Source organism: Cuculus canorus, chromosome 15 (genome assembly GCF_017976375.1).
Source record: "Cuculus canorus isolate bCucCan1 chromosome 15, bCucCan1.pri, whole genome shotgun sequence".
Lineage (NCBI taxonomy): Eukaryota > Metazoa > Chordata > Aves > Cuculiformes > Cuculidae > Cuculus > Cuculus canorus.
In genome coordinates, this window is record NC_071415.1 from 14,714,035 (window position 1) to 14,737,058 (window position 23,024).

At 40.2% G+C, this 23,024-nt stretch overlaps 2 protein-coding genes and 1 long non-coding RNA gene across 4 annotated transcripts in view; 1 reads left to right on the plus strand and 2 right to left on the minus strand.

The window, feature by feature from the left end:
• Positions 1–1,201: 1,201 nt before the first annotated feature.
• LOC128853712 (uncharacterized) lies at positions 1,202–8,532 on the plus strand. The gene is made up of 2 exons (XR_008452419.1): positions 1,202–1,542; positions 6,299–8,532. It is a non-coding gene; the product is annotated as an uncharacterized LOC128853712 (long non-coding RNA).
• BHLHA15 (basic helix-loop-helix family member a15) lies at positions 1,526–5,645 on the minus strand. Of its 2 annotated transcripts, none has more exons than XM_054080580.1 (2): positions 5,452–5,645; positions 1,526–3,318 (listed from the first exon to the last, which is right to left on the minus strand). In XM_054080580.1, exon 2 carries the CDS (start codon positions 3,280–3,282, stop codon positions 2,791–2,793), a length of 492 nt encoding a protein of 163 aa, XP_053936555.1. In that variant the 5' UTR covers positions 3,283–3,318; positions 5,452–5,645; the 3' UTR covers positions 1,526–2,790. The 2 variants fall into 2 exon arrangements, with proteins under 2 accessions (XP_053936555.1, XP_053936554.1); XM_054080579.1 differs by having other exon boundaries at positions 1,526–3,501; positions 5,452–5,642.
• Positions 8,533–8,671: 139 nt separating the features above from the next.
• The window catches only part of LMTK2 (lemur tyrosine kinase 2), a 38,184-nt gene continuing 23,831 nt past the window's right edge, over positions 8,672–23,024 (minus strand). The window contains exons 7-14 of the mRNA XM_054080572.1: positions 21,636–21,769; positions 19,134–19,218; positions 18,399–18,520; positions 17,438–17,587; positions 14,273–17,186; positions 12,669–12,804; positions 12,045–12,293; positions 8,672–10,919 (exon numbers count right to left, since the gene is read on the minus strand). Coding sequence (XP_053936547.1) covers positions 10,891–10,919; positions 12,045–12,293; positions 12,669–12,804; positions 14,273–17,186; positions 17,438–17,587; positions 18,399–18,520; positions 19,134–19,218; positions 21,636–21,769 — 3,819 coding nt within the window. The 3' untranslated portion in view covers positions 8,672–10,890. The remainder of the gene's footprint in view (positions 10,920–12,044; positions 12,294–12,668; positions 12,805–14,272; positions 17,187–17,437; positions 17,588–18,398; positions 18,521–19,133; positions 19,219–21,635; positions 21,770–23,024) is intronic.

The window sequence follows — 23,024 nt, forward strand, 5'->3', positions numbered from 1 at the left end:
AAACCCAGCCCCGGGACTGATGCACTCAGGTTGCTCTAAGTCCTCCCCAGCCCATCTCTCAGTGCTTCTGAAGGAAGAAATTATTTGTTATAAGTTGCTAACCTATTATGTATTTGAATATTATGTATAGGTTTGAGGATTTTAGTACTAAAATTAGCTTGAAGTATATGAAAAATAACTTTGAGCTTGCCTGTGCCTGGATACTTACGGTTAAACTAAGGACTTAACAAGGCTGCAGTTAGAAAGAATGTGAAAGAATGTGACTGTATGTAATTGTAAGAAACATTTATTCACTGGTAAAATATTGAAAAGGACAAAGTCCTCAAAGCAAAGGCAGTAATATTTTTATTTTACAATTCAGCGTTGAATTGAATGCCCTTCTGAAAAGGCATCCCAGCTTACAGAAGCAGTGGGGAGATTAGTTTTAGACTAAGAACTGTGTAAGACTTTAAAGAATTTTTTTTAGGTTATCCAGCCATGTGTGCAGACTTCATTCAGGTGATCTCTTGACCTAAAACAGCTGCATCATACAAGACAACTAAGCATATCAATACATTCTTGCAACTCTAAGAGAGTGTTTATTCTTTCAGGTTATTTATCCGTGTCTGGAGATTGCATATTATCTCTTCATACAAGGCAGATTATATATGACAAGATAATTAAACATACAAACCAGCTGCAGCAAAACTTACCAATTAATTCTCACATAATTAAGCCAGATAACAAGGATTAGCGAATGATAACAGAAAAAAAGGGCTAAGGACCAGATGCAGCCTTGAAGAGGTGCCCAAGGGCTCTCACAGCACGTGCAAGGGGAGCTGAACGCTTGTGAGGAAGACCTACAGCCTTCATCCAGAGATCCCCGGAGGGCAGAGCAATACTTATGTCAGTGTATGATTGTAACAGGCACCCCTGTTCCAGGAAAAGTGGTGGCTGTGCATGTTTGACTGCATACAGCCTTGGTGAATGGCCCTGGAATGGCACGCACATCAGGCACCATTCTTCAATTCAAATGTTTTTCATTCAATGCGTGTCGCATTGAGGAACACCTTAATAATCAAATCGGCACTGACTATTGAGGGGCTCTTCACGGCCTGCCCGCCAAGTGCGGAGGATCCCGCCCACCCCGCTGCCAGCCCTCCTTCTCTCCCTCACTGCCCCCGAGCGGCCACACCCCCTCCTCGGGCCCCGCCCCCTCAGCTCACGAGAACACGAGCCCGCCAAAACGCGTCTCGCGCTCAGCTCTCGCGAGAGCACGAGCCCGCCAAAACGCTTCCCGCTCGCTGCCGCCTCAGAGCGGGACCCACTGAGCTCTCCTGGTGCCGTGGCCCCGGTGAGCGGGCACGGCCCTTCCCGGGGAGACCCCGGCCGTACCGGGACCCGGATCCTCTCGGCGGGGATTCCCAGCGGGGCCACGACCTGCAGAGAGCAGAAACTGCAAGCTGAAGCCCGCCCGTGGAGCGGGGGACACAGAGTGACGGGTCTGAGGGACGCGTTTTGACACCCAGCCCAGCGGGCATCGCCGTGCTCGGGCCTGAAGAGGTACCGAGTAGGACAACTGAAAGAAAAATCATACAATCGTAGGGTGGTTTGGGTTGGAAGGGACCTTAAAGCCCATCCAGTCCCACCCCCTGCCACGGGCAGGGACACCTCCCACTGCATCAGGGGCTCCAAGGCCGATCCAACCTGGCCTGGAACCCCTCCAGGGATGGGGCAGCCACAGCTTCCCTGCGCTTGAAGTAAGATAGCACGGTTATGGCAAGCTGAGTAAATAATACTTAAATGATTGAACACTTGTTGGGCTATTGCAGCAGAGAACAGTTTGGAAACTCAGAAAATCACAGCTTGAGGCAGGATCCAAATAATTTCTGCAGTAAGGTAACTACACATACATAAGAAATACTACATTATTCTCCCTCATAACTGTAGATCGCTATCGTGGAGAAAAGTAACTCACATCCCTTACCGGTCTGTCCGGGAATTGTGACATTTTAGTCCGAATGAAACTGCCATGCTATCAGTCCTGCTGGAGCAAAACAAATAGCATGTTAAAAACTACGCTCTGTAGTGTAAACCTCCGGTGATGGATCTGATAAATCCCCAGCCGACATTTCTCCTTGGACAGCCCTGCTTTACAGAGAGAAGGACCATGTCACATACTGTTATCAATCCTCTCCAGTGCACGAGATGCCGGATTCTGCCTTTGTCCACACCACAGAGCCACAGCTGTCCTGTCAGCATAGGACTTCTGGAATCTTGGTAGGAGGGGCTGAAATACAGTTCCAGCTGGGGGCACCTCAGCTTGTTATACAAGTGGAAATGAGGGCTCCTTAGTGACACAGAACTTTTTATAGTAAGATGGGGGTGAAGCTTATTTTCCTCTTTTGAAGAGCTGCTGCATTTATGTTTTATAGCACCAGAATGCAGCACTAACACAGAAAAAAATCCTGATCACATGATCTTCATTAGCAAATAATTTATAATTAGATATTGTTGTCTAACTTATCATTACGCTTGAGCATTTTAATCATAGTTTTAGTAAAAATAAGACATTTGTCCCTTATTTGTATTACAATGGCACCCAGGCGCACACTAAAGAAAAACTCCATAAGGCTGGATGCTGTGGAAACAGTGTTACCTGTTTGCCTTTTTAAGAAAAAATAGGGGATAGCTGGAGGCAAAAAGTAATCTCAAATCCTCTGTGTACTGACATGTTATCATGCAAGAAAAGCAAAGAATGACGGTAGCTGCTGACTGTAAGTGTTTTGGCTAAAGCTGTGAACCTGTGGATTATTTCTGTAGATGTTCCTCATGATCGCCGTCCCCACATTGCTGTTGATGGTGCTGGTACACTTTGGACCCCCAGGCAGCCCCCATGCCTTCTGCTGCTGGAAAGTGTCCATTGGACATATTGAGTATAATGGAGGTCAAGGATTTAATGTAATTTTTCGCCAGTGTAAGAGTCTCTATTTTGGAAAGTTTATTCTCAGCTCTCACATGAGGTATCACCTCCCGCAAAGCCTGAAATGCACTGTTGAGCTTGTGCATTCTCTGCCTCTCCCGCTCATTGCTTTCCAGTCTCCTTAAGCGCCTGTCCTTATTGCTCCAAGAATGCTTGGCTCTGGCTGTAGTGATCTTGCTACTGTCCTTGTTTCCCCCACTTCTCCTTTCTTTGCGTCGCAAACATTTCACCAGTTCTTTTTTTCTCACAGCTGACTCCTCAGAAAATGCTTCTTTGTCAACAGTACGCCTTTGCTTCTTTCCTTTGGTTTTAGTCTTCATGGTTTGGTAGCTGTATTGGTATTAAGCATCCATGTGCTGTAAAAACATGACACCAGTATCTTTAATGTTGCACAGTTTAATGTTCACATTTGCTGCACAAATGATCTGACGCAGGTTGGTTTGATGTTTGTTTACTTGTTCACTACTGGAAAACTGTCATCGGTTCTCAATTTAGTCACGTTCTGTTTAGAAGCTGTGAATGTTGGTAGTCAGGATGACCTGTGCAGATGAACAGAGGAGAAAATCCATTTTTAGAGAACAACAGAGCCTCCTTCATCTGCAAGGAAGATGTTACAGATGCAGCAGAGGCCAAGTGAATGGAACCACTGGAACAAAGATGCAGTGAGTCACCTGCTGTTGTCCTCACCTACAAGAAGCCAAGTGAGAACAGACAGCTCTCTGATTTCTTATAAATAGGCCCTGAACTGGAGAGATTTCTCCCCTTATTGCACATAAGAAAATGGTCTCCAAGCTGGTCCTGTGGGAAGAGCAAAAGAATAGCAGCATTACAATGGCCAATTAGGTTTAATGAGACATTGCCTCTGTGTTTTGAACTCACATGCTTTTGTTTTCTGCCAGCTCTGTTTACCACAAGTAATAATAACCCCCTACACCGGCTCATTGTATGTATGAAGGCTTAGGTGTGGGGTATATAACCCTCAGGCTCTTAGCCAGAAAGTAAATTCTCCTCGAACTCTAGGTAATTGATTTTTGCAGGAATAGGGTTTGGCTGTATTTACAAGCAGTCCACTAGAGGGAAACATGGTACATGAACTCATACAGCAGCTCGGAAACTCCCATCTAGCAACCTGTTTTCACCCACAGAATCTCTGCACCTTGGGCTGGGCTCCACCATATAGACACAAAACCGCACTTCCCTCTTCCAACAACAACCACATAATGGTGGAGATTAATTGCAGTTTCTGCCCCAGTTCAACAGGAGCAGTACTTATTCTCTAGATTGTCCAAAATGACACCCCAGTGTTCCTTACTCATATGTTTAGCAAGGCAGATGACAGCACTGAAATTTTACCCTCCCCCAGCTCAGATTCCATGCCAACACTATGTCAGAGAATAGCAGCCTCTCAGCAGCCCTGCCCTTAACACCAGTCATCAATGTTGCCATTTCCAAAATGCTTCCTTCCACTCTCTTCCAGTCCATGTAGTCACAGAGAGGTTTGGTCTGAAAAAATATGTACATTTTTGCTGATGCCATTATGTAGGAGCAGTTAAGAGAGTTGGTGAGTCAGCTTAAAACCCTGAATGAACAAGCTGCAGCTGCTTGACTGTGCTAGTACAGGACATCAGCCTTAGCTGGAACAGGTGGTGAGCAGTTCCCAGGTGCACTGCAGTGCGTACCCCTTTCTCTCTCTTTTCTCCAGAGACATACTCAGCTGCTCAGTATTCACAGGGATTCAGTTCTCTGCCTGAGAGGGCATCTGATCATCCCCAGGTTCCTTACTACCAGAGGAAGCAAATTTTCCAGAAAGGACAGGAACTCACCAAGCAATTTGTTTAGGCCAGCACCCAAGTGACCAACACAGAGAAAGACAGCACCAGAGAACTTGTGCTGGGAGAGCCCAGAGGAAATGAGACACACAAGTATATTAAGCAAGAAAACTGGACTAAAGCCAAGCACTGAGTTTGTTTTGGGCTTAGCAAGAAACTGCATAACTGCAGAACAGAAAAGTAAAGGTGGCAACAAGGCAGACCAGTCAACTTCCCACCTCTGGCACAAAAAGCGCTGTTGGGGAGAGCAGAGAGTTGAGCAGCTGCTGTTCAAAAGGGGGAAACAACCCAGAGGACTTGGTGAAGCGGAGGTTTGTGGAGGCAGCCAGCAGAGAAGTCCAAGAGAAAGGAAGCTTCAGCAAAACTGTGGAAGCAAAGTAGTCTTTAAAACTGCAGGCTAGGGGAAAGCAAATGGGATGACCTGGTATAAGAGGGTGCGTTGCTGGTGAGGGTTTGTTTTTGGACTGCTGCATGCTGCTGCAGTCCTGAGAAACCACCTCATGGAGCCACAGCCAGGCTGCCAGCGCAGTCGGAGAGACAGCAAGGATGTGCAAGTAGGGAATGGAGACCGAGAGGGGATCAGCAACAGACTGGAGCGGTCAAGAGAAACCGAAGAGAGACAGCAGGTGGATGCCAACAGCTTTTCCACCCTGAACTTACCGGGGCTGCTGCCCGGGACAAGGAGCCTAGTGCCGCGGGCTCAGGGAGACGGGTGGGAATGCAGGAGCCGCAGGGGCAGTGGGGGCGTTAGGACTGGGCCAGGCTCTGTCAGCAGGAGCTGAGGGAACCCGAGGAAAGCCGCGCAGGGAGCCGGGCTGGCATCGCTGCCCGCCGCGACACGTCGCTTTAGCGGAGGGGGCGGTCCCGGCGGACGGGTGCTCCCCGCCTCAGGTGCCAGCTGCGAGGGAACGGGGCAGCCCCGCGACGCAGCCGAGCGCCAGAGCCTGGCAGGGAGTCAGGCACGACCCCGCTCCAGCCGTGCCGCTCTTTCCCCGCGGCGGGGGACGGTGCCTGGGGACTGCAGTCAGCACGGGGCTGCTGGGATGGCCACTGGGCCCTCGGTGACCCCTGGCAGGGAGGGAGCACTCGGCCAGTACCACAGCAGCAGGGCAATCGGGGTGCTGCCACCACAGTGAAGGAAGCAGAGCCAGGCAGGCCAGTGCTACTACAGCCGAGCACTTCAGCAGGTGCAGTGTCCTCAGGTGGAGAAAAAACGTCCGTCTCAGCTGTTCTGCGAAGGGCTGTGCGAGTCACCACTGCACCTGTGTGACAGAGGCCCACAGACAAAGCCTTGCCATCCCCTGCATGAAGACTGATCATGATAAAGGCAGCAAGTGCTCCAATTCTTTGATATCAGTTTCTATAAAAGACAACTGATTTAGTGTCATGGAACCTTTCACATCTGTTCTCAGTAATGACCACTGTCTCGGTCAAATTCCAGCCCAGTAGTTAGTTACATTTTACCTAACAAAGTTAGGTCATCTTGATATAAGTTTCTCCTTTCCAGGTCTCAACAGCTCCCAGGACTCAGAACAGCTGTGATGTGATGTGAAGGCTTCCACAACAGCCTCCACTGACTTCTGACACCACTGCAATGTGTTACCACAACCTGAACCATTAACAGGCTGAGAGGAACAAACCAACACTCCTGTCCTGCTGCCCAGAGTGCCCCACTGGCTTCATACACACAGGTACTACACTCACCTGCTGATCTTGGGTCCATTCAGCACATGCACTTCAGTTAGAAAAAAAAACCAAAACAATGAAATCATCTTCTATAAATAAATTCAACAAATAATGAGGAAAGCACAATTCATCTGTTTTTCTGAAGAGTACTTAGAAATTTGGGCATCTCCATTCTTCTTACAGATACTTTATTCTATGATTAAAAACACTGTTCAGTTTTTAGAATTACACTGTCTGTATTTCAGGCATTGCTTCCCTACTGACTGTGCATACACATTACCTGAAGTTCACACTAGGGCAATATTAAAAGAAATTAAGAGGCAACTACACTATTTAGTGTAGACTCATCTGCTGGGACTGCAGCTTTGAGTTTTTGGTACTTTCTCAACCTCTCAACACTAGCAAATACATCTATACCATGGACCTGATCCACTGCTGGCATCAGTTGAAGAATGAACAAACTGACAAAGAGATTATAAATATATAACTGTATTTTATTTTTAATATTAAATATTTTTAAATTACAAGCAGTTTTTTGAATCACACTATGCATGATAATCAATATACAGTAGAAATTACAATTTAAAAATGTACACAATTTAAAGACATTTTGACCTGAAATTTCATTAACTATGATATATTGCCATAAACCTCATACCTGTATTAAATTACAATAGGAAAACCTCATACCTATGATTTTGTTACATAGTTTCTCATTTACAAATAGAATTAAACATTATATATACACACACATCAGTACCATTTATCATTTAAGTTACACCTACATCTGTGCAAGTTCAAACAATTTCATAAACAAAACTAACCGTAAGTCATATTCAAGTTTCTGAAAAAACAGGCTGCTGGTATTACAAATACGTATTTTCAATAAGTTTATATGACATTTGTCTCTCCTCTAGATTTTTTCCAGTCCAGAACCATTGACATACAAGGATATTTCTGTATTACTTAAAGCTGAAGTAATTTTGTATACTCCATTCTTATTTAAGGCTATTTCTTATAAGGCTAATGTACTCGGATTCCACCTTTCACCAACTCCAACAAAAATAGCCATGTCGCTAACACCTGACAATGCTGACATTTTAGCATAGTGCTTAACCACAAAAAAAGGTCTTTCTACCAACCAGCTTCCTCATGAAAAAGACTTGAGTATTACATAAAAATCTGCTAAAAATACTGATAAAAAGAATGAGGCTTAAATGGCTTTCATTAGTGCATCAACAAGGATATGAAAACATGTTGAATCTGCTCATTTCCATGAAAATGGCAGTTTCCATAAATGCGGTTACACACGCAACATCTCTGCAGCGTGAGAATTTGGAAGAGTACAGGTGTTCTTATTAAAACTGGACACTTCTCGCTCCGTTGGCTTCTCACTACTGATCCTCATTTTTAAACAAACTTCCTCAGGTGGGAAATATCAGATCTTTTAAACAACTTTAGTAGCCAAATTGAGACAATGCCTTCATTACTCAAATAACCAGGGTATCCTACTAGACAAGGAATTATAATGTAACCAGTCCTCATAATAAACCATTGAAAATAGATACATGTACTTCTAAAACTGAAACCATGCTTCAGTAACTAGTGCAATACAAACAGTTCAATGAATGATTTGTGACAAATCCCCTAATTATATGTAACATAATTACCAATTCATCTTCACTGTGCCATTGACTGCTAGGCAGATATTTAAATATTGCTAGTAGTTGATCAGATTTTTAACTAGAAGTTTTTCCAAAAGAGACACTTTACATCACTGCAATCCAGCCTAGTGGATTAACGAAACTCAAATTCATTGTTTAAACGAGGTGAGTCAACTTTAAATACTCATCTTCATCTTACAGCTAAAAAGGACATTACCTTGCTTAATATGATACACATCGCAGCTCGTTTTGGAAAAAATGCTCCTTTGGCAATTCATTAGCAATGAGTCCATTTAAGGAGTAAACTTTTACTTTCTGTGTAAGATTTTCTTTAGTTCTGAGTAAAGAATAAAAATCTTAGATTTCCTTCAAGCAAAGGAAAATTCATGATGTACAAGATAAACATCCAATTTTTTTCAGAATTAGAAAAAATAAAATGCACAACCAAATCGTAACATTCTGGAGTACAAGCTTTTATTTACACCTTGGACTATATTTTAAATCAAATGATTCAAAGTTAATGCTGAACTCCAAGTCTGACAGCTGATTTTTCACCAGTGAGGCAGAGAAGCCCACTCATTCTTTGCAGACCATTATGGAGTTTCATTTTTACTATGGTGAGAATTACAGAAGAAAGGTGAGATACCTTAATCTAGCTGTATCAAGGAGCTTAATGTTGAAATTATGGAATTTCTAAGCAGTAGTTTGTGTACAAAATCTATTACCTATATTTTTAAATACTGAGATGGCACACAGCTTCCTTAAGCCCTCTACAGTACATGCTGTAAGCCTGTATTAACAACTACTTGGCTTTGCCTCTGAAATCATGTTTTGGGAAAAGTCCATGAGAATTGTAGTTCCTCACTTCATGCTGAAGAACAGCTCTGACTAACTTGGAGCCTGAGCACCTTGTCAGAAGAGGATATCTCACTGGCAACTTTTAACGTTCTAACTAAAATCATTCCCTTTTGATCTGTACAAGAACCATTCTGGTTAAGGGCTAAATAACACTGGGAAAAAAGCAATTAACATATTCCTGTCATTTTAACCATATTTAAAAATAAAAATACATATAGAGGTACACAAACCCAAACTTTACACATCTGAAATTATCCAGTCCTCGCATACTTCACATGATGGAAATGCTCCAGTGACTGGATCTGAACTTGGACCACCCTAACACTGAAGCCCTGCCAAAACAGCCACTAAATTACAAAGTACTTCGTATTTTCGTACAGACAAAGACAGGTAAACTGTTCCCATCAATGTTTCCTACAGATCCACAGCTGTGTAAGGCATTCCAAGAGGTCAGGGATTTGTTTCTCAACTGAACTCACCTTGGACTAGTAATTAAGTTGTTTTGTTGTTGTTTTTTTTTTTTTTTCCCCCAAGCAGTTTAACCTTCACACTCTACCATGCATTTGGCTGGTTTCATCCTTTAAAAACTCCCACATTATATTCCCTTCCCTAAGGACAGCCTCAGAGCAAACTAATCGCATCTTTGGGTCAGGGTGCATTTCAAGCTGTACCATGGAGCCTTGCAGACACCTTAAAATAGGCCTGGCCTTATAAAGGGTACAAAATTGGGCATTAACCATTAGTCTAATTCTTAATTGTCACAACATCACTGAGAGGTAGATTTACCACAGGCCTTTGAACTGCAGCCCCGGTCTGCAGTCAGCAAAAGAGTGAGCTTCAAAATTCACAGAATGTACAACCAAAGGGCCAACCGTGCCCACATCCAGTCTATTGAAATTAGTCTTTTTATGATTCATAAATTCCACAGTTTTGTGTAGCCAATTTTTCCTCTTCTCTCTTCAAGGCAGAAATTGTAATAAAAACTGGAAGGCCCTTAATTACGATATAGTCAGATGCTATTACAGTTTAAGTAGTCAGTAGGATCATATCCAGGAATTAAGAGACATTATCTCTTTCATCTAAAAATTTCAGAGGTTATCATATATTCTTTTCCAGTTTCCTATAAAACACGAACACTAACAATCAATCTATAATCATTATCATTTAGAAATGGTACTGAATATAAGATTTCAGCAAGTCTAGCAGAACACTCAGAAGTCATGTATGTTTTACAAGTACCGTGCATAGCAAAGGCTACAAAAAAAGGACAAATTAAACTGGATGACTGGGCCAATTCAACTTGTCTTATTTTCCTTGAAAGATTTAAGATTTTGATTCTGTACATCATCAGGAAATAAAGGAAGAATAATCCATAGTGCAATTGTAATAAGCAAAGTAGTACGTAGTGATATCTTTTTGAATAAATATGGCTCACTACTGATCAACTATCGTTCATACAGCTTCAGCAACACAGCCACCTGCTGCACAGGACAGCTATACACAGTTCTACAACAGGGGTATGTCCATAGGTAATGAACTACATGGAAAAATATAAAATGAATATTATACAATCTCATACATAAACCAGACCGTAGTGTAATTGCTTTACTTGTTTCTTAAGTTATCATCTGAAAAATACTTCAAGTACTTGAAAACAGCGGCAGAATCATCTTTCAATGAAAAGCAAAATTGCACTGATTTAAAAATACATTACAAAGTTAAATACACATTCAAATTAATGTCCTGATTTAACATTGCTTTCAGTGTTTACTTTCATTTCTTGGTACTTCTTGATTACCTGTGTCACTCCAGGAGGGTCCAGAGTTTAGATAAAGAAGTTTGACAAAGTCTGTGTGTATTATGTATGCAGTCCAAAGAAGTCTTAATTAATTTAATCTTTTTCTCCATCTTCGCTGCTTCCTATTAGTAGAGGAAAGGTGATAAGGTACAGTGAGACTATTTTGTACAACCCTCACTTCTTTATATGACTCTTCCTAGAACTTGGCATTCTGCTGTTTTGCACTTCCAAGTTTTGGTTAATCTTTCCCTAAAGCTTTCAAGTACTGTAAACATTTGGTACATTTATATATAGACATCTGCTTAAATCGCACAGTTCAATGTCACTTCTTAGGACACAGAAGGCAACGTAGGATCTCCAAAATAATCTCTCTTATCTGTGAGTTACTAAGCAGCAAACATTATCTAATCAGTAAGCACAATACAAGAACAATACAGCTCCTTATATAAACACCGATTAAATTTTTATAGATCTTGACCATTAGCAAAGCTCAGCCATCAGTAATATTTATTTTTAATAATGCAACATTTTGCCAAGATTAATAATACGTTAAACTGATTCATGTCTGCTTATTTGTGCTTCTCTTAATTCTCAAAAATGTATCAAAGTTTAAAAAAGCTTTTTGTTACAGACAAGAAAGCTTCTGTTAACAAGTACTGCTAGTACTCAATATTGCTATGAACAGATTGTTTGGCAATCCTAACAAACTATCCTACATGCAACTCTAGAAAACATGCTGCAATTCTGGAATGTTAGGAATGCACTGTCCAAAAAGCAATATGAGAAGAAACTGAACTGTAAAATAAGCTTGGATAGCAATGCCAGAAACACTGTGTTCCTAGTATCCTGTGCAATGAAAATAGGACTGCGACTTATGGCACTGCAATAATGACAATTATTCAACTGCCACAGTGTGCCACCTATATGGAAGTGCTTCAGACTGCTTACACCGCATTTATATAAATACAGCACTAGTTTTTGAACAGAAAAATTGTTAGCTTCTCCTGTAAATGTTCTGTAGAATATCCAAACGCAAGTTTGTAAAGACTTGAAAGCAAATAATCTCAGTCTAAATGGGAAGCTACATTGTACCTGAACTCTAAGTCCAGGCATAACTTTCATAGTCTTAAAAATGCATTTCTAAATAATTTAAAGTAGGGCAAAATTTGTCATATCCATTACTTATATCTTTGCATAACGTTTTTCATTTGTAGCTTTAGAACAATTATTATAACTAAACCACTTACCTCCTTGCTCTATATCCGAATCTGTAAGATGCGTAAGAGAAAAGCTTGCCATGTTTGCAGGAGAGATGGAGAATCTGGAATATGGGGATGAATGTGACCAGTTCTGGTCAAGAGTCCGGGAAGGGGGAGGTGGTGAGAAGTATTTTGATGACTGAAGAGGTGGTTTAGAACTAATGAGACTATTAGCTGCCTTCGATATAAAGGATGGCTCTGGAGAAGAGAAGTCATCATCCCATTCAAAACCACCACCTAGCAAAAAAAACAAAGAAGAAAAGCGGCAATTTACAGCAATGTAAATTATATACAGTTTTAAAAGCGGGCCCCTGGAAGACTGCACTAACCCAAAGCAAAACTTGTAGCTTTTCTGTTCTAGTCCCAGGGTCACAAAGCTTCGCTGCCCACAGTTTGGTTGCCTCTCAAGATGCTCTGTAGCCACATCAGTATATAAACAACCAGCACTACATCATGAATTTTGACCACTAGTAACACGAGCCGAGCTCAAGTGTAAACCTGAAACTGGTATGGTACACTGAATTTACAAATAGCTTAACTTAAATTACATTCCATTGAAAAATATGCATTAAACTGTCTCAGCCCCTGCTGTGCATGACTGTAGTCAAGTACCTTCTTCATCTGTTGAGCTTTCCGAATTTGCAAATCTGTTTAAGTAACTAAAACTGGAAGATGGAACAGGAGTGCTGTGAGAGTCTTCACCATTCAGGTCTGCTGCGCGGTTTCCTAGCTCCTGAGTTGGCATTTCCTAAGGCAAACAAAGTAACAACTTTAACTCTCTTGTACACACAGTGTACACCTATTGTCTGTAGATACAAGCATTCAAAAAAATATTCGCTCACCTCCATCATCAAATCTACTGTGGAATTAAATTGTCTGTAATCTCTTAAATTTATTACCACACAACAAAACCTCTGAATTACAGATTGAACATATGCACGTAGTTGTGTTTATAAAAAAAGTTGTATCAAATCTACACTAAAATGCAAGCAGGAAATAACCATTTAAAAATATTTATGATATAAAATGTTTCATATTTGTAGGAACAAAGCTAAAACATCTTCCTATCAGCCTGAAACAGGTAGGATTTTTTTCCTATTTAATAAAGCTAATTTTTTTTTACCCTTTAATTATGCTTCATAATAAAGAGACAAGCCTTTGTATGACCAGTATTTGAAGTGGCCAACTTTTTATCAGTTACTGTAACAAGTAAAGAGTGCAACAGCTAAGAGCCTTTTGAACACAGCTATTCTTTTTCCTTCCACTCTGAGAAAGGATTACTATTCCACAGACTGCCTAAACACAAATATATCACCTATGCTTTCTATTCCAATACACAATTATCTCTAATATTTATATGCATCATCATATGCAGCACTTCCAGAGCTTGACAATGTAACTGTTCTTTTAAACTCACTGTACTAGTTTAGTTGCCATAATGTTAAAATACAATCCCCTCTGTATCAAGTTACAGAAGTTGAAAATTGATAAAGCAGATAGGGAAACAAAGGCAACCTTGAATTTTATAAGCAGATCAGTATTTCACTGACTTGAATCACACTGGGTTAATAAAAAATAGCATTGTCATCTAAATACTGTTCTCATCTTTGATTACAGTTTAAGGTAAATTTACCATAATGCTAACTAACACAAGATGCAGTTAGGTAGTGATTTGGTTTCGGGTGGATTTGTGTGTGTAGTGTTTGGGGTTTTTTGGTTTTCTTTCTTTTCTCTTCTTTTGTCAAGGCATTTGTTCTCAAACTCATTCAATAGAAACTGCTTTTATAAAGTTACAACAATATTCTGGCAAATAAATTAATCAAATCTGGTTTTACACATTCAAATTAATCACCTTATAGACATCATAAGGCATCACTAAAAACCAAGTTTCATTCAGCACATGCAGTCAAGGCTCCAAAAGCAAAGAAGATTCAGGATTTGGCAACCAACCCTGCCCAAAGCAAAACTCCACTTCAAACCAGTGCTGCTATCCTAGCAGCAGCACACATCTGCTCCTAGCCAAATAAAAGTTTATTTTCTTTATACATAATGAAAAAAAAATAACCCGAATCAAACAAGATCTAATCCTACCAAAACAAGCTATCTTGCAAAGACACGTCCACACATATTAAGCTAGGCTACCATACCTTGTTCAAAAAAAAGCCAACAGAAACTTTACTAAGTAATTGGAAAAAAAAATAAATAAAAAAGGATACCTGATCAAACAAATAGACCGTCACATCATCAAAGAACGTTACAGCCTTTTTCTCATTTTTCCAATGCTCATGTTGCCTTTCATTTATAGGTTTTGGAAGTTTCAACAAGCTTCTCAGATATTTTCCATCGTCCTTGTCAGTAAGTATCTCAGGTACTTGATGAACAGTTTCATCTTCACTGTCAGAACTCAGACTATGCATATGGAAAGTCCTCATGTCATCCTCAGAATCACTGTTTTCATCCTCCTCATCTGCATCATCACCATCTTCTAAATCAAGCATTCCAGAAACATTGAGTTTGCCGAGGTATTTTCCTTCAATATCTGGCTCTTTCAGTTTTTGTCCTTCGATGTGATAGAAGGACTTCTCACTGTTACTTAGATCTAAAGGGCTGTGTATGTTATGCACAGACTTTAGGTCTCTATGTGAAAGAAGTTCTGAAGTATTCGTGCCAACGCAAGAGACTGTTTTATAGGAAGTCTCAGATAATTTTATTTCATCCCTTAGGTTACTTCCTATAGATATTTCCAGGGCACTCAGAGTTGCCTCAGCCCACTCATCAGGACACCCCTGCATCCCCACATCCACCTCTTGCATCTCCAAGTCATGATTTAGTTCCAATTCTGCCCTTTGATTATTGGTATCCTGGCAGTTCCTTACATGATGCTTTTGCTGTCTCTCTTCAGCACTGTAATCCTCTTCGCTACTCTTCTCTCCTCTGTTTGAGGGAACACCACACATGGTCTCTCTTGACAGATTTACAGTCTCTTCTGGTTTTTTATCTGTCTCAGACTCATTATCAGAGAAATAGGCAGAGTCTCTATACGAGTTTTGACTTCCACCCAGGAAAAGCTTTGGGGTTATTTCAAAACTGCTGTTCACTGCGTCTAAACAAGCAGCTGCTTCTGAAACAATTATGACTGGATTAGAAGGTAAAGCACTGGCGTTGCTCTCACTGACAGCACAGAGAGCTGTATCTACACTAGAAGCATCATCAACAGTGACATGGGAAGTCCATTCTGGAGATTCCAGGTTCTCCGTTTCGTAGCCACTGTCAGCAGGTTTATCAGGAGGCAGAAGTTCCTGAGGACTTTGAGCCTGTAAAGATTCTAAAGCCTCATTTACATCTAAAGAATCCAAAGAATCAGGTGTCTCTAAGACTTGTTCTGCCATTTGTGTAGGAGATAGGCTATTGTCTAAAACACTATCCTGACTTGTACAATCTGAAGTAGTCACAGAAATTAAGGTCACCTCTTCTGGAACATCCTTACAGTTCTCAAAATTACTTGATGTTTCTTGTTTTTCTACCAATAAACATTCATCTTTTTTCAATATGGGAGACTCATCTTGCAAGTTTCTTTCCACATCTTCCTGATCACTACATTTTTCTCTACTAAAAGCTATTTCAGAGTTAAAAAGCATTCCCTGTGTTATTGGTGCACCACACTCATTTGCTTCAACAGCAACGCAATATGGACTGTTTCCAACATTATTATTTTTGGCATTATTGAATTGCTGCTCTTGACAGAGAGTATCGACATTACAGGACACAGTTTTGTTGACTTCCACATTTAAAAGTTTTCCCTCATCCTTTAAATAAGGAAGATGTGCATGTTTGTCACATGACTTATGTGCTGCAGATGGACTAGAGGATGCCTGCAGCTCTACAGCAATGTGAGACTGAGAATTTGGATCTTTACTCTTCATCACTGGGTTAAAATTTTCATCTTTCACTGCTCTCACACCTTCATGTATTAAAGAAAAGACCTGTGCATTTTCAACCGGCACAGGCTCAGGCTCTACAGAGTTTCTATTTGAGGTTTCTAATATAGTTTTTAGAACACCATCTGTTTTTTGCCCCAAATCACTGCCAGTTTTGTTAGACAATAACCCTGTTAATAAGTTTTTCTCTTGAAGAAATAAAAAGTTATCAGAAAGTTCTTCTAAAGTTACCAAGTCAGACTGGTTAGAGATGTTATCACATAAGGGAACCACTTCATTTTCAGAAGCATGACTAGAATGCTCCTTCTCAGAAAGGCCTACTGCCTTTCTAGCATCTATGTTTGACTTTAAAATGGCTGGTTTAAAGTCTTTTGGAATATCATTTGTTTCAGCAAAACCAAGCATTTTTCTGTTTGTCAATTCTTCTGACCTATCAATGTCATTAAAGATATTCTGGAAAGGACTTTCTGGACTACCAGTAGCAGGCAAAAATTCCTCCTTAGGATCTGTATTGTAGTGGAAAAAGTCCCCATCAGTGCTCGATTCTTCAATACCAAGATCCCTGAGAACCATGAAATGAGAATGTTTATCTTGTACAGCTTCTTGACGATCAAGTTCTGTAGTTAGTACAGCTGACTGGTTATCAAAATTCATGCTGCAGCCACTTCCTTTTTCCTCTAACTGGATATAGTAGTCATTCCCAACAGAAAGCTTGTGTGCATCAAACACAGGTAACACCCCAGGGACAGCAAGTGATGTTTCTTGACCGCTTCCATTCTGTGCTCCCGACCCTTGCTCTGAAAGTGATCGCTCAAAAACCTCCACTGGAAAGAAAATACTTGTGTATGTCATTGCTTCATCAGGATTCACATGGCCACATTCATCAAAATGATCATGTTTAGCTGCCTCCCATATATATTCAAAGCTAAGACCATGGCTAGTTTCAGTTACAGTAAGAACTTCCTCCATCTCATGGCCAAGTCTATCTCCTGTGAAGTGATCTAAGATTGGAAACGCAGAATTATTTGTTTCTCTGTTTGAGGTGTTTGGTTTAAGAGCATTCCACTGCTGTTCAAAATCAATCTCCGAATCCCTTTGGCTTTGCATGCGAAGGTAAGTTAAAAGTCTATGCACTTCTTCTGCTGTTGGTCTCTTTTCTGGAGGCAGCCAACAGAACTGCAGAACTTCATACCTATGCAAAAAAGAAACACATTTCAATAGGCTTCACACTGAAAATGAATTTATATGATATCTAATAAGCTAAGGAGTAACACTATTGCCGGCAGGAATTTCCATCCATAGCAACTTCTTTTACTTCTATGTTGGGTTTCTTTGCCAGGAGCATGAACCCATGTAGCAATTTCAATACATTCAAGAGAAGAGAGTAATTTAAGAAACTTCTTCAGCAGCTTTAAAAATAAATAAAAAACATCTACAGTTTACCATCTATCAGAGTATGGTTGCTCCAGACGGGGCTTGAAGGGTTTCACCTGCTTCTCCTTTATGACATGGGTTAGGACTTCTCTGTCAGAGAAGTCTGAGTAAGGCTGAGCAGCATTCTCGAACAGCTCCCATAACGTGACACCCAGGGACCTGAAAAAGAGCAGCAAATCACTGTGCATTCTAAGAGCTATTTTAAAGTTGCGTTTCTAAAAAAGTAAGGATTACGAAAAGCATAACTGGCAAGAAACAACAAATCTCACTCTCCATCGGCTCTATAATAACTTCAGAACCTGTTAACACATTTTAATTTGACAGAATGCCTCAAGAAGAAATTTGATGAAGGCAATGACAACGAAGGCAACGCCAATGAAGGCAATGAAATACAAGAGGCCTCAAAGGATTCAACCATAGAAGAAACCATCATATTAAAAGAAGTAGAAAATGCCTACTTAGAGAAGCAAGATGAAGAAACATTAGGGTTAGTCCAAGCTTGTAAGCTCTTTGGTGGCAGAGATAAACAGTGAATTGCAGCCCTCAAATGCTGAAGCAAGAAATTAAGATGCTACTCTGCTACCAATGAAACTTAATCAGGCTCTAGTGGGATCAACTTTTTATATCATCCACAGCTATTATTACTGGAAAAATAATTTATCATTTCCTTCCTTTATAGACATTTGAAGGCATTTGGCAAATATACAGCAATTATTTCTATTAGCATATACACTTCTTTTAAACAGCTTCTCTTGATTCAGCTGTTCTCCTAACTGGTTTCTAATTATCATTCCAAAGCAAGATATAGTTTCAGGTTTGTAGAGATTAACCTACTGTACTCCTGTTGCAATAAAGCAGTACATCAGGCCAATATGCAATTTAACTACAAATACTTATTTACTAATTTGTGTCACATTTTGCAGTATATTCACAAATTCTCTCAACAAAATGATTTAAGCCCACTACATACCATATATTGCTGTATTTATTTTGCTCTGCTGACAACAGTCTGTCTTGAAAACTTGTTACTAACTCAGGTGCAGTCCATCGGAGAGGAATAAGTTTCTTCTCTTCTGTCTCAATATAATCTTCCTAAATTATTGATTAAAAGAAACAGAAAAATACTGAACAAACATTGGGTCAGTTTCCAGAAATGACATTCCTTTCCTTAGTATGGCTTTATATGATCCCTATACAAAAAAACAGAATTAAAATCATTTTCCCCAAGTAGCAGAGGATAATGCTATAGAAAGGCATTCACTGTACACTATGCATAGTGGAAAAAACAAATGTCACCTTCTTGTTTGAGGGCTGGCACCCAGAAAACATTCTTAATGCCTCGAGTTTTTAATTGTCTTGACATATTTAAATACTCTTAAATTTTCTTAAACAAATTTGATGGAATTTTTCCTTTCTTAAAACATTAAAATGAATTTGTGCATATTCTAGTACAATATTTTAGCAGTACTGTAAATAGGACCTAAAAAGATACTTAACCAGAAGTTCTTTCTACTGAACTCCACTCATCTCTAGAAGGATCATTTATCCTGTTAGAGGAGCCTGCTACGGTTACTTGCCAGTTACACTGTGAAAGGCCATTACTCAAGTAAAGGACAAACCAGTATCAATTTATAACCTTAAAGTATGCTTCCTATAACTGCAGGCCCCAAACCCTTGAAAAAAAGACACGACTAGATTAACTTACCTTGTATCTACTGAATCCTATACCATAATCTCCTACTTTGACATTTAAATCGGATGTAAGAAAGCAATTTCGTAAGGCCAAGTCACTGAAAAAACAAACAAATAAATAATGAGGCCAAACCAAGAAGTCTTCAAAGCAAATTAAGACAGGTGATTTAAGAAAAGTGACACTTCTGGTATGGTGGACAGTCAGGCCACGGCTCAAAGTATCAAATGAAAAGCCAACGACATTCTAAAAACAAAACAAAAACATCCCACCACCACAAAAAACTGCAGGAGTTCTGCGCAGTTCTATGTTCCAGTAGCAAGCAGCAGGCCATGAGAGGAGCAGCTCAGTAACACAGAACAACCAGTACTGAGGATTCAACATCCACACTACGTACACTTAAGCAATTTCATTCACATGAGCTGTGGCCTGACGCCCTAGACCCAAATCCCAAAGGCTGAACAAGCCCGACACTAGAAAGGTGCGCTGCGGGAGCTACCTTTGTAATTCTCTGGAGGAAATCAAACCCAGGCACAGTAACAGGGGAGATGAATTCCAAAACTACAATTTTGATCCAAACTAAATGTTAGGATAGGTCTCTCAGTTCTCTCATTCCTTACATTTTCATTAAGTTTTAGACTCTATGTAAGCCAACAACTGATCCCAGATCTCACTGGAATACCATGGACACAATATTCTATATTAATCACTTTCAGGAAAAACAGACACCGATAGGGTCTCTCCTTACAATGCATTTATTGGACAAGATTTGTTGTGTGCCCACAAGGACACGATTGCCCTTAGGCCCTCTCAGAATCAATTTAGAGCCACACAAGTAGATTCTGTGTTCTGGAATCCAAAGAAAACTAAACATAGTGATAAGAAAAAGCCCTAGACTATTATGCTGTCTTTTATAAAAGGCTCAGACTGTAGTCACTTCTTCAGAGCGGTGAAGTACACTCTCAAGCATTCCAGCTACATACAGAATTTACAAACAATTACTTTAGTCTACTAATAACCCTCCAATGTAGATTACTCAGGCTGTTCACATGGTAGAGTGACACAAGTGCTTCTTTCCCTAACACTTGTCACTGCCTGTCTTGCATTTTAATCATCATGAGCAAAATCTATCAACAATTCAGAGCACTTAACGATTTACAATATGATACTAAGCAACTAGTAATATCTTACACCTACAGCCAAGTTCCACTAAATAACGAAACCACACATTATGCATGAACTGGAACCACAGATAGGCTGTGGAAAAGACCACGAGAAGACCAGGAGTAGTAACAGATTTAATAAAACCCTTTAGTAATCAAATAGAAAAGTTCCTGAACACACACAGAAGTTGTTTCCAGCTTCCACCATAAACCAGGCCACAAGTACTTATAACCAGCAGTGCTGCTGTAATAACACCAAGAAGCTATTTTAGCAAACCCATCATGCAGCCTCAGAAATTTATGCAAGCTTAACGAAGCTGCACGGTTACTACAGAACAGCAGCCGTGACAGCAAAGAGCTCCACAGACCAATTGCTCAAATATTTCACTTCTTAGTCTCACAGAAGGGTGCCAGGCAATTTAGCACCCTGGAAGAACTCTACCACTGCCTCTGTGTGTACAAACAGTCTGAAAGCCACACGGTTTCCCTACTTCAAAGAAAGAAAATGTTTTCCTTTCCAGAGTCATTGAACTACACAGGTCAAACACATTTGTAACCCTCAAGTACATCCCAAAGCTCTGTGATTTGTTTTATACTGTTAAAATAAATATCCTGGAAGAGCAAGTAAAACTTCAGTTGCTTGAATTTACCACTAACAACAAAATCACTGATGCTGGAGCTTTACCACTTACTCTAACAGCATCAGGATAGTGTTGCTAGAAGTAAACATTTACAATGAGAATCTTGCAGATCCACAGAATAATTGTTTCTCAAGTTTAATTGTATTTCACTGAAAATGCCTACAGACCCATGCTGCTGCCATATAGGAAACCATGATCGGTTTGACAGACACTGTTGGTACAACCCTTCACATCACCTCAAATTGTTTAACAGGTTAAAAGAACAGCTCTTCCCATCAGCCACCAGCTGTGTCCAGGCTTTGGGGTTTTCTCAGGGTTTTGTTGGACCTTTTAAGGTTTACACCTGGGCCTTTTAAGACTTCAGTGTAATAGTTCAGGTTCCTCCTTAACACAAGGTCTCTGCTTTCTCCAAGTGGAAGCAAATGTGTTAAATTCTAGCACAAGTTCCTAACTTACTGAAAGGGATGATGCGAGTGCTGTTTGTACAGCAAAAAAAAGCTTGACCCAACATAAACCCAAAATAAGGTGAACTACTTGTGATACCAAAGGTTTTATCAGGTAAGTCATGTAGTTTAATTAGCACCTTCTTAAGCATTGCATCTTTGCGACCTGGGATATGCAAGTCAGAAATCTGTTTTAAAACTTGAATACACATGGATTTTAATGACAATATCTACATGAATTTTAGAGTGCAATTTATCTGGAAAGCTTACCTATGCACAAAATTATGTTTATGCATTACAGCGAGTCCGGCAGCGATCTCACATGCCATTCTCTGTAGCAGCATTATTCGTGAATCTCCTTTAATGTGTTCTTGCTCATTGCAGATGTAAGTTTTTAGGTCACCCTGTAAAAGAAGTTGAAAATACTTAGAGCCTTGTACGTTAGCTGAATCTGAAAAATATTTCATTAAGAACCAACTAACCACATCACTTACTAGCCACAACTGTACTTATAAAGAAATCTCCAGTTTCCAGTCTCCATAAGGATTCTTACAGAAGTCATCGAAAACATATGACATTGTACGTAAGGGTTTTTAATTAAATCATTTAGTAATTAACATTGTAAATTGCCATAGAAAACCCGCCACACAATACTACTTCCCATTAAAAAACAGTGTCTGTTTCTGAATAAGATGAGTTGTCAAGTGGTCCAAATCAGCAAAGCTGCCTGTCTGGAATTTGCAAGGGAATGGAAGGGAGAGACCAGAGAAAACCGTTTCAGACATTGCCAGCTCACCAGAGCCTCAGGTGTAAAAAGCACAGTAAATACACTCCACAGAATCAGAGGGTGGTGGCAGCTTTCCTGAACCTTGGCAATGCTGAGCAACAGCCACAACGAATGAGCCCACAGAAGCACTTCATAAATTACTAAAAAAAGAACAGTTTTGAAATACAGGGAAAGTAACTGAAAGCTGTCAAACACTGAGGAAAAGTAAGGCTATGTAAGTAAATCCAAGGAAGGGAGGAGAACAAGTTTCTCGTGCCATTATTGTTCCTACTTTCACTGTTGGGTTTTTAACCTAGAATTCCTATTTTTATTATTTAAAATGCAGACTTTGGTATTTTCATATTGAGACTGCACAATGTGTTACATCACAACCTGTTTCACCAGCGTAACATTCTGGGCTCGAATTGTCCATTGTCTGCCTAAATTCTGGGCCAGACAATCTTTGCACTGGCTAAGAAGCGCTCTGATGTTCAGAAAAGAATGAAGATCACTAAACTTCCCATTCCTCTGATGTTCATATACATTATGGAGCTACAAGCAAAGCATCTCACTCCTCATGCTTAATTGAGGATGGGAATTTACAATTCTTAGTTCAAGAAGTAGATGTCTGTGTGGTGCACTCAAATTAGCAGTGCAGCGATAGCTGAGGTGACGGGCTGGACAGCCAAAATCCTGGGTTATATTATATTTAATAAAAGAAGCAGTGGGACAGTCAGTCTACTTAGAAGCAGACACTGCTCCCGTACAAAACAACTTCATCTCAGTTTTAAAAAATATGAGTAGATTCTACAGTACACAAGCGGCAATTCTATCTTCATCTGCTTTATATGGACTACTTATGCTGCAAGTAGCTATACCACCTCATCAGAAAG

Bases quoted from the DNA above. Each gene is read 5' to 3' on its own strand.
- BHLHA15 (XM_054080580.1), bottom strand. From the start codon at position 3,282: ATGAAGACTAAAACCAAAGGAAAGAAGCAAAGGCGTACTGTTGACAAA.